The sequence below is a fragment of the Scylla paramamosain genome, chromosome 14 (assembly GCF_035594125.1).
Source record: "Scylla paramamosain isolate STU-SP2022 chromosome 14, ASM3559412v1, whole genome shotgun sequence".
Classification (NCBI taxonomy): Eukaryota; Metazoa; Arthropoda; class Malacostraca; order Decapoda; family Portunidae; genus Scylla; species Scylla paramamosain.
Window position 1 is genome coordinate 16,652,423 of NC_087164.1, and position 12,500 is coordinate 16,664,922.

At 38.5% G+C, this 12,500-nt stretch overlaps 1 protein-coding gene across 3 annotated transcripts in view; it reads right to left on the minus strand.

Moving 5' to 3' along the window:
- LOC135106943 (armadillo segment polarity protein-like) overlaps positions 1 to 12,500 on the minus strand; it is a 34,851-nt gene that overhangs the window by 16,826 nt on the left and 5,525 nt on the right. The window contains exons 1-3 of one of the 3 annotated variants that reach the window (XM_064016401.1): positions 6,075 to 6,171; positions 3,367 to 3,424; positions 1,314 to 1,343 (exon numbers count right to left, since the gene is read on the minus strand). Coding sequence is in view for 2 of the 3 variants with exons in the window: in XM_064016399.1 (XP_063872469.1) it covers positions 3,367 to 3,424 (58 nt within the window). In the remaining variant the exon portion in view is untranslated. Of the gene's footprint in view, positions 1 to 1,313; positions 1,344 to 3,366; positions 3,425 to 6,074; positions 6,235 to 12,500 lie in introns of those variants that run through there. The other 2 variants (XM_064016400.1, XM_064016399.1) reach the window with 2 other exon arrangements.

Here is a 12,500-nt window from a genome sequence, read left to right on the forward strand (position 1 = left end):
TTAACATGCATAGGTGGCGCAATACAAGAGATGAATGGACAAGTGGGTGTTGGAATGAAAAGTGGTTAATGCTTGCTGAATATAATACTGTATACACTTGCACATGATACAACCTTAGTGTGTAACAAAGCATGGAGTTGGTGAATTTAAGTAAAAAGAAACTGATAGCGTTTTAAAGGAGTAAAAACAAAGTAAGTAGTTGATTTGGAGTGTCCATATAAAGTAAGAGTTGGAGCCCCACACAAATGTAAAACTGGACTGAATGGTGAAAAATGGAGGAGGTAAATGACTTTGACAATCATCTTGATTCAAATACACACAAATGCACAGAAGTAGGAGAGAGAGAGAGAGAGAGAGAGAGAGAGAGAGAGAGAGAGAGAGAGAGAGAGAGAGAGAGAGAGAGAGAGAGAGAGAGAGAGAGAGAGAGAGAGAGAGAGAGAGAGAGAGAGAGAGAGAGAGAGAGAGAGAGAGAGAGAGCTGTGCAGGGAAGCCCAGATTTCTATGGGAGAATGTAGGAAAGCAAAATGTATGGGTAGGAGCAAGTGGTAACTTTTCTGCTTGAGCAAACTCTTGAGGAAGTTCCAATTGGATTGCAGATCCTTAAACTGTATCAAGAACAGACCAGGATTTAAAGGGTAGTAATTTCTCATTTACATAGAAAAACATATTTAATGTCTTTCATCAATGATGTACTCAACTGTTTATTAGACTGTATGCTGCAGTTGAAATTATGTAGTTCTTTAAAAACTGAATGATCCTGGAGATACTGTTTTGAGTATCTTGAAAAAGGCACATCTTTTAATCTTCTTTACTCCTAGAAAATTCAGAATTAAATTTGTCTGATCTCATGGATCAGATGTGACATTATGCATCTGTATTTGCAACCAATACTGAATAATAAAAAAAATAAATAAATAAGTAAATAAATAAATAAATAAAATAAATAAATAAGGTGCTCCCTATACTGAAGTGGCCTAAGGAATAAGGGTGCAGCAAAGGAGTGGGAACACATGCCACCCCATTCAGTTATTGAGGTAAGGATCACAATTCAAAATTCTTGGATAGCAATGATTAATATTGGTCAGTAGCACCTCTGTTGTTACTCCTGTAGATGCTAGCACCAATACTTGAACTTTATATAGCATTAGATGTGTTAGCCATTCAACACACCACACAGTTCTCACACTATCATTAATCATTTTATGAAGTTACACCATTGGGATCTTGCTGCCTTCAAGTACTGGTTAATTCATTAACAGGCAAAACATGGCAAGCCATGATGTCACAAACCAATAATCACATGCTGAGTATACCTTATCTGGAAACCCAAAAGCTGTATGCATCTGAAAACCAGATGGACAATAAATGGAGTGAAATTTAGTTAGGCATTAATACACCTGCAATGGCCTCATCAAGCCAAACCAATCCCTTAGCTATGAGGCCTAGTGAGTCATCTTCAGCACTCAATGCAGACAAAACTTAACACCCAGCACATCTTCACTGTCCTATCACAATATTACAATTCCATTATAAACTGCTTTTTTGCTCTTGAATGACACAAGACTTAATGGCATATCCATGTAATTCTGACTTGCTAAAAAGGATTAATAAAATAAATTGCTATCAGTATCTCAACATCATACATCACATCGCACACCTATCATAGTTATCATTCTATAATTTCATCCTTTTGTTTTACCGACACATGCAATGTATATAACTGCTACTTTTTTGAGAACTTCTATTAGGGCTGTCTGACCTGAACTGAACTGAATTAACTATGAATATTTAAAGAGTTATCCTTCTCCTTGGAACAAAAAACAAACTATATGATAAATGTGACTACTCTCTCCCTGATCATGCTTTCAGCCTCTTTTGAGATTGTGTCATACAGATGCTCTACAAGTACATTGTCTTTTTCAACATACACATTCACACCTGCACTCCTCAGCCAAGTATCAGGCATTTGGATTTATGTTCACATTTATACCATTAGTTAGTTACATACCAATCAGACCATCACTGGAAGCAACATCTCAACAACTAGCTATTTTGTAACTAACAATCCAAATGACTGAGGAAAGAGTCATTCAAATCTGGTAAAAAACTCAAGACTATACAGTGGTACTCCAGAATATATATATATATATATATATATATATATATATATATATATATATATATATATATATATATATATATATATATATATATATATATATATATATATATTGGAAAAGACAGGCTGATTTTCTGGGAGTTTCATAAGCCACTTAAAGTAAGTAGTTGAAGTTTTTAGAATTTATGCCAACCACTTTCAAAAATTCAGATTACAGGACATATTCAAATCACAAGGTGTCTGATTAAGAGACCTTTTCTGTACAATTTAATTTGTAACTTCCTGACAGAATGGCAGCAAGGCAATTTCAAAATTCCAAAGAAAAATAGATATTGTTCACAATTTATTGTATGCAGTGGAGTATATGCTTGCAAAGGATGTCTTTTTGTCACTAAATACAAACTTGCATATTATTGGACATCAATTAATCACTGCTGATATCCATCTAAATTTACCAATTAAAATAATAAGGTAGCAAATTAAATGTTTGTTTCATCATGATGTATTATTTTATATTTTCCTCCCTTGTAACTTCAGGTGCTAAATTATAGAAATCAATATGATCAGGTCTGCAAAGCTTGGTATCTTACATATACCTTTATGTTATCTATGAATTAAGAGATGTACCTCAATCATCCATGCAACCTCTCCTATTCATTAAGCTAACCAGACATCAGCACTGTATTCTGCAGCTGTCTAAACAAAATTTATTTACAAACACCCATCCATGACAATATAATCACTCCACTCTGATATCATAAATTTACATTATTACACATGAATACTCCTTTTTCTTCAGGATCAACTTTTCCTACTTGGTTTGAGCAAGTCATGAAGCACCTGCTTCAGAATAATGTATTGGTTAAGAATTTTGTTCTGCCTACTGTTCTGCTAGTGTGGAAATTTCTAAGGATTACTGTAATGGTAAATTCATGGCTGAGGCTTCTTGATGCCTTCCCTACACTATTATACAAAGAGTAAGTAATCACAAAGGGTACACACCCCAGACTAACAAATGGATCCACAAAATGCAATCCTTATGGACATTTAGAACCTAATGACTAATGAAAATGCTATAAATTTTAGAATTTCATAATCACTGAAATTTTATACTACTACATACTATCAAAAATTCTTTCTTTTCATAAGTTAATAACAATATATCAATCACAGTTACTGATGCAATATGTGATAAAACTGATCACCTGAGTGTGATATCAAGGAGCACTAGAGAATAGTCAACTTACAGGGTCTTGCTTGCTGAGGCATCTGATAGCTCATGGTGCCAACACAGCTGGCCTCACTCTGAAATGCACCAAGGAACTGTATTACAGAACATCTTATTGGAAGCAATGTGGAAAACCTGATACACATAACAATGCATTCTGAACAAAGCTTAATTTTTTTACATACATTTTTCTTTTAAACATGACTATTTTGATATTTGGATGAGCAGGGATAGGTTTCAAACCTCCAGTCCTCACTCTTTTGCTTCTACATAATAATACAAGAACACAACCAACATCAGGTATAGGAAAATTAAAATTTTGAGGCTAAATATAACTGAGCTATGATATGTCATAATTTATTTTTGTCCTTGCATGCTCTAATCCTCTCATTCAGCTCTCACACTCCAGTATTCTGTTCTCCCATTTCATCCATTACAATCTTATATAGGTACCCTTTTAGTCATCTCCTTTCTGCCATTCTTTCTAAGCATCCAATCTCTCAAAACAGACTAACAAGGCAAAGTGCAAAGCTTAAGTGGCATTTCACAAATCTGGGCACCATTCAAATTGGTAAATCTACATTTTCCAGACCTATTTTTAGTTAAGATGACTTTGGCTGATGTCAGGTTGGATTTTTTGAGATGAACAAGTGTTATCAAGGTTTATCAAAAAGTTTTCACAACTGGACAATTCAGTATTTAATCTCATCAGATGCCTATTCCTAAAATCTCTCCCAAGGAAATGCCCATGGCAGAAGTTTCCATCTATTTCTATCCTAACAATTTCAAATCCTCACACCCCTTTCTCTCACTTCCTCAACCTTTTCTACACAATGTTTCTCTGGACTCCTGGGCACCCTATACAGCCAACAATCCTACAATCAAGTAAAACACATGGTGGCCGAGGTGGTATGGAGAAACAGCTAAGCATCCCAGCATACTATGTCTCCCTTCTGCCTGTTACACGTACCCACTGCCCCCAAAGTGCTCACCAGCTGCTTCTGCCTTCAGATACTACTACAACTTGAGTGCATTGCTGCTGTTCCTGCATGACTTTTGGACTTCACAGCTGCCAGTCTTCACATCTACGACTCTTATGGTGCCTTCTGCTGTTGTTCTGAGCCTCTGTAAGACTTTTTCTCCTATGCACCTGCCCTTGTCAGCTTGTGCTCCAGTACTGCTACCATACTGACCACACTGCTGCTGTTCCTGTTTACTTCCTATGTGACTTTTGGACTTTGCAGCCAGTGTTCTGCCTTGGCCATTGCTGCTCATCAGTGCCAATACTCCAGCTGCCTGCTATAGATTCTGGTTAGGTTTCCCTGCCTGCCTGCCTGATTACTCCTGTCAGCTTATGTTGCTGCTTTCTACGCTGCTGTCTATGATTTTGGGGTGTGATTTGGTGCGCTATTAATGTTTTGGCTGTTCAATGTTATTTTTACAATTCTTATGGCATGGTCTAATGCCCAGACCTGACCCAACCACATGGTCAAGAAGCTCAGTCTTCACCCTGCCTCAGGTATAAGCAGACATGCAGCTGACAGCTCTACTACATTTTTTGTAAAGCATCTTATATTTTAATATACTCCAGTCCTTTATACCATGTATCCTTCTACCCTGGACTGCATGGACTATTATAACCAATTATAATAAACTTATACAATAATAATGAATAAAAATGTGAAAATAAAACTTAGATATTCATATAAAACATAACCTGGTGTATTACATACATCACTTTTTTTTCTTGTTCTGATATTAAAAAGTAACTTTGTGCCTGATTTAAACCACATGCCATGTTTAATAGTTTTCAATGCCATATAGCACACAGTTAATGCAGTAACAGGATTTGAAAGTCAAGTTAAGTAGCCACAGGTAGGTCAAGGCTGGCAGCACCAAGCACTTGGCCCTCACCACCAGAAAGGCACAGAGTAAGCTAAAACACCACTTCCACCAGTCACACTCACGAGAACCACTACTATTAACTAAAACTGGTATTAATGCTGATCTGGCTTACTCTCCCTGCCTAAATAGTGAATGATGAGCGAGTTCTAACAAAGGTTCTCCAGAATTTGCCCAGTTCACGGCAATAATTCAAGCGAGTAATGCAAAATCTGACCAAGTACGTTGCTATCAGATCAAATCAAATGTGACTTGTGTCTCAATAATCCGACATACAAGGGAGGAAGGACGGGAAGGTGTGAGGAAGGACGAGCGGCCGACTCACCACCACCACCTCTTTCCAACTTACACTCGCCTATACACACGCAAACACACATACATGCCTTTCCTCTGAGTCTTTTCGGCCGTGTGTCGCTGTTTTTCAGAGGAATATGAACACTTCCCGGCCAGATAAGAGGATAACAGGCCGTGATAACAAGATGACCCACCACCCCCAACACACACACACACACACACAGCCCCGCCTCCTCCCTCACCACTACCACCTTAACTAAACACGCCACTACTCCCTGCTCACCAGCACCTGTTAAAGGGCAACCCACAGGTACTAACGCTCTTCCAGGTGATAGGAAAGCTGGAAGGAGCGGAAATGCCTGTGAGTAAGAAGAGTGAGCTGTGAAATGTTAGGCAAGGCAACAGCTCCCTACCCCCCTCTCCTATCCCCACCCTCTCTCTCTCTCTCACTCAACAACACTCCCAAAACACACAAACACACACACATGTACATCCCTCCTAAGGCAATTTCACAAGGCATTCTGGGCTCACCCTCTCTCAGTGACCGTGGCGGCGTCTCCTCAGCACTTAATATCCTGAATGTGTGGTATAAATACAGGAAAGAAGGAAGGTTTGCCACACCTCCTCTCGCTCACACCGCATCGATCGCGCCACTGAACCTGCTTCGCTCCTCGCCTCTCCCAGCTGCACTCACTCCGCTCCCCGAACTAGTCCCCGATTTCAGGCGTATTAATCGATGTTTTCCCACTCTCCACCTCTGTAAAATCCTCTATGTTTCTTCAAGGGAGTGGTTTTCGTGCTCACTTCGCCTGTGGAACTCGTGAAATACAGTGTAGTTTGGAAAATTGTAATTATCCGCTGGTGTTTACTTTTGCTGCCACCACCAGCATGGAGAAATGTCAAGGGATACATTTTATGACATGAATAAATCTGGTGACATGAGATGAATGCGGAATAACTAAGCGACTCATTCACCTGAGGCATCCAGACTGTATTCTTGCGCGCCACTTAAAGCCTGCCGTTTGCATAAAGGACTTGAAAAATCTTAGGGAAGATATATATGTATTAGATTGTTTTACCACACGTCAGTAAAGTGTTTATCATGTTCTTATATCCCCAGTACGGTCTCATATGTCTTGTTCTATTTAGATATGCATGTGCGTGATGAGAGGACGCGAGGTGTGTATGGATGGACGTGGTGTAGCGATGCGAGAAGGGCTTACGACACTGAGGTCACGGGGTAATAAAGCCAACCAGCCAATACAACCTAATAATTCGTCTCTTTAACATCCACTCACAGGTTATCGTACTGGAATGTTATATATCTTGCAGTATGTGAGTCTGCTTTTGTGTGCAGTACGTAAATGTGCGAGGATGTGGTTGTGGAGAGGATGCGTCACGTGGCGAGGGGCCTGCCTGTTGGAGTGGTGGGTGGAGGGACTGTCAGGGCTGAGCACGCAGGGATAAGTGGAGGTGGAGTATGTACGTGCTTTTCTTCTTCTTCTTCTTCTTCTTCTCCTCTTTCTCTCTCTCTCTCTCTCTCTCTCTCTCTCTCTCTCTCTCTCTCTCTCTCTCTCTCTCTCTCTCTCTCTCTCTCTCTCTCTCTCTCTCTCAACTTCTATCTTCCTTCTAAATTACAGCGGAAATGCTATTTTCTATTTACATATTACACAACAAAATTTAACACACACACACACACACACACACACACACACACACACATTGTTAGGGACCCAACTGGAGCTGCGAGACCGCTTGGTGGTTGCTTGCATTACATGATGTATTCATCCGGTTATGTACTTTTGAAGTGGCAGTAACAGTCGTTGTCATCGTCGTCGTCGTGGAAGTATTATTATTATTATTATTATTATTAGTAGTAGTAGAGTAGTGGTAGTAGTAGCGGTAGTAGTAATCTTGAAAATAGCAGCATTCCGTGCAATAACCTCCCTGCTATTCGTATTTGTTCATATCAAGATACAAGCTGTTACTGAAATACATAAAACTGCTACGTGTGGAAATTATTAGATATACAATTATACAACGAAATCTCAAGATATATTGCTTAAAAGACTTCACGATCTAAGATGAAGGAAAGGTTGTGAATCGCATTGCAATAACATACACAAAATCCAAAGGCGCACAAACAATGAAGCCGTACTACGGAAATTAAACACATTTTTTTAAGTTTGATTCAGCCTTGTCTTTTTCCACATGTGGTCGGTAATATCCATGAATGAAAACAAAAGAAAGAGAAGCAAAGATGTATAGAAATTAGAAAAATATATACATATATATTGCAAGAAAAATTAGATAGTTTCGTCTGTTTCTTTCTTGCTTCAGAGAAATATAGACTTCCCTGAAAAACAGTTACCTCCATTTCTTTTTCTTGTTGTTCTTCTTGACATGTTTAGGAAAAAAAAACACTCATAATGCTACTTAAGATAAATGAATAAATAATTAAATAAATAAAAGTGTACCGACAGGAAAAGACTCATAAAGAAATTGTTCAATTTTATTTCGGTGTCTCGAAACTAAACATCTCGAGACGTAGGGAGGAGAAAGAAAGAAAGAAAAAAAAAATGGAGAGTTCCAGAGTTTACCAGTGAAAGAGATGAAAGAGTGAAGAATATACTGAGCGGAGAGTAGGTGGGCTTGTCTGTTTGGCGCTTTGTAGCCTGTGAAGGTATTGTGCTTACATCCCCTATACTTGCTGCTGAGAGGACACAAGCTACGCATTAAGAGGCTCGCCCATCTACCCCGCTGCTCCCAAGACTCGAACCGCTCTAACATAGTAGATATTAATAATAAAATAAATAAAAAAATAAATAAACTTGCTCCTAATCCTCTCACTTAGCAAAGTCTTCCATTATATTCTGAATTTCTTATCAGATTTTAACATGATCATTTGTCAACTCGTGTACTGTACCTCGTCTTTTGAACATTTAGTGAAAGACGTGGACCATTTATGATCGCTTACGGTACTGGTAAGAGCGCACAATACGCACAAGCTGACTAGGGGTTACAAAAACGCAGGATAAAAGGTTCACTGAAGGTGCCAGTCCCTAAAAAAGTACAAGCTAAAAAGATGATCAAAATTAGAGAAGTGTCTTGAAACCTTCTTCTTGAAAGAGTTCATGTCGTAGGTAGATGTGAATATAGAAGCAGGCAGGGAGTTCCAGAGTTTGCCAGTAAAAATGATGAAAGACTGAGAATACTGGTTAACTCTTCCATTAGGGAGGTGGACAGAATGTAGGTGAAAGAAAGTAGAAAGTCTTGTACAGCGAGGCGTCTTATCTCGACTAATTTTAACAGACTGATATTTGTGTTTTTATATGGTGTTTTCATGATTCTACTGATAGTTTATGAAGGACTCTGCACCATCAATTAGAAAAAAGATTATCCTTATCTAATTATTTATGTGATCTTTGAATAAAAAAAAGTCCCTTATGAAAGCCCAGCAGAGCGCTAAAGCATACGAGAATATATCACAAATAATAATTACTACGGATTACAACATGACAATAAATCAATTAAATCACGCTTGAATGCACCACAGACTTATCATCACCACATTCACGCCCCATCACATAACGTTATCACCACCATTACTACCATCACGACCACCACCACCACCACCACCACCACCACTATTATTCTTGCACTGCCAATATCACCACCACAGCCACCATTACTTTTAGACCACAGGACCAGTTTTTTGATGCCCTTTATTCGTTCATCAGACTACGACTATATTTTCAAAAGCCACAGATGGAGATAGTAAGTCAGGTTCTCATGGATATTTTCCCCAGTGATGATGTAGATTTTTTTTTCCTTTTTTTTTTTTTTTTTGTTAAAATTGTTACTAGAATAATGGAAACACCCTAGATTCAAAACCCCAATAACCTCCAGCAAGGCCTGTTCAAGTAGTCGGGATTAATACTCCGATAACATTTCAGAATGCGCTTCAAAACCAATAAATTATTCGACTGGGAAAGGAAAGTAACCATGGAGACTTAAATCAAGTATAGGAGGAGGAAGAGAAGAAGAAGAAGAAGAAGAAGAAGAAGAAGAAGAAGAAGAAGAAAATCACGTCGGTATCCTGAGAGAGAGAGAGAGAGAGAGAGAGAGAGAGAGAGAGAGAGAGAGAGAGAGAGAGAGAGAGAGAGGAAACCCACGACAATACCATGGAGCGGATGTACACAATCAGCTTTCACCGTAAGATGACGTCACAAGGAAGAATGACTTGTTGCCTTGCCGACCTCGCTCTCGTATCCCTATTCTTGTATGTATTCCTCTTATGCGCATACTGCGACTACGTTCCGACCTCACCCAAGCTCATTTGTGTGGAAGGCGAAAATCTCTCAGTCTTAAGATCATATTCTGAAACATTTCTGCCCTCACCTCGATCCACTACTTTCCAAAAGCTCTTCTTGAGTTTACACAAATTTCTAAGAGTGTTTTCTATGGTTCTAGTGACAGATTAACCAGATTTCTGAATTTTGAACTGGAGAAACGGTAACGAGAACCTGGCTAATTATCTCTGTGGTCTTTGGAAATAGTTGTGATGAGAAACCTGTGTTTCAGAATACGGTTCTCAAATATTTACTCTATATATACTCTACCTTAATTCGAGCTGCATTTTTTTTTTTTTTTCGTGTTTTGCAGCTATGAAACGATTATTTTCATAATGGCATTACTAGAAACACTGTATTGTTTTAAGTCACTCAATCATTGGTGGTGGTCTTTCACGTAGTAAATAACTTTTAGCAATAAAAAAATAAAGATGTGTCCTTTCTAAGAGAGCACGGAAAAAATATAAATTTCTCTTACTTTTATAGTGATGTATCGCATTCCATTTTATTTCAGAAAAAAAAAAATCCATAGTGTTCTTGAATATCCATTCATTTTTTTTACTAGCGTTATAACAACTATTAGTACAAACACAACACCTCGATTCTGATTCTATTTATTTGAAAAAAAAAAAAGTTACTCCCTTCTTGATTCCTACTTTCGTTGTAGTCTGTAATATAAATGATTAACTAAGTGCCAAGATTAGTTCCAATTTTGATCAGCAGCGGGCACCATATCACCAAGCTTAATGCACATCAGAGCCATCATATAATATTCCTCTGTCAGCGGTTAATGCTCTCATACATTCTCCTGATTTGTTTTAAGGAACTTACAAATAAAACTCCTAGTTTCATACACATATACAAGATGGATGGACGTTTTTTCTTGCCAAGAGAAGCACACAGTTAACTATTAAAAACCCGGATCTTTGTGTTAAGACCCTCAGTCAGTAATGGCGATCCTGCTTCTTTTCTTAACAATACTGTTATTGTCATTTCGTTCCGCTTTCTAACATCTTTGGTAGCGTAAAAAGAAACTCTTGATACAAGTCTCCTTTAAGGTTTCAAAGTATTATTTCGCCGAGGACTAGAATGGATAAAGAATAACTTAGCATATTACGTGTTTTAGCATTAGAAGATACTTAAATGTAATATTGCGATATGAAGATATATATATATATATATATATATATATATATATATATATATATATATATATATATATATATATATATATATATATATATATATATATATATATATATATATATATATATATAATGTGTGTGTGTGTGTGTGTGTGTCTGAAAAGCTCTGTCTCTATAAATCTCCCTCTACAAAGCAGACTGAATCGAATATGCTCGCTAGAACGTAAATATTAATGGAAGGAATATCATTTTACACGCTCTTATCTCGTGAGTCATGCTCTTGGCTCCACACCTTCCATAACTGTATTTACGTCTCTCGCTCTCTGCTCTGCTCCACCCATCTGAACCATCCTCTGATTTCACAATACCAATGGTCTTTCTAGGATGTAACTACAGCGACGAGACCAGCCATGTGCACTAATGAGAAACTAAAAGATCTTACTCTTAAACACCTTATTTCATCAAGACTGTTTTTAGAGACCACAGAGATGACTAAGTCGGCTGCCATGAGAACCCATCACTTTTTCACTGGTGATGCAGAATCCTTGCAAAAATTGTCATTAGAGTCATGAAAACACCCTTGAAAACCTGGTAACTTCCGCTATGGTCTGTTAAAAATAGTCGAGATAAGGCAAGGAGGTGTTAGAGAAGGCAGTCCATGTATAGTGCAACGCGTATGCTATTAAAGAAAGACTGTACGTATTCTGATAAAACTCAATACTTTGCTGGATTTACTTAATGCACCGTTGGGTTTCAGAGAGAGAGAGAGAGAGAGAGAGAGAGAGAGAGAGAGAGAGAGAGAGAGAGAGAGAGAGAGCATCACCATCATCACCATCATCATTAACATCATCATCACTTCTGATACCCGAAATTGTAAAAGATATTATCTGCTCATTAAAGAGATCCTCATCCTGTATTCCCCCTCCATTACTCCCCTTCCCAACAACCACCCCTCCACTCCCCACGGCCTTACCTACTACCCAGATCAACATAACATAGTCCACTGTATGTGTGTGTGTGTGTATGTGTGTGTGTTACGTGGAGACCAAAGCAGTATCGTATGTTTATCAATTTCACTGATGGATAACACACACACACACACACACACACACATACACACACACACACACACACACACTCTCTCTCTCTCTCTCTCTCTCTCTCTCTCTCTCTCTCTCTCTCTCTCTCTCTCTCTCTCTCTCTCTCTCTCTCTCTCCAACATCACCATCAAAGCCATCATCACTCCTTTCACTATCACTGCCACCACTGCCGCCTCCCCCTCCGCTGTCACCATCACTTTTCCACCACCACTACTATCCCTGCACACACCATCACCATCATCACCATCACCACAAGTTGTACATGCCCGACAAAAGCAGCAGCAAACAACCAGCTATCTAATCAAGCAATCGTGGCAGGAAAGAAGGAAACGAGGAAACAAACACACTACTAAAAGCAAA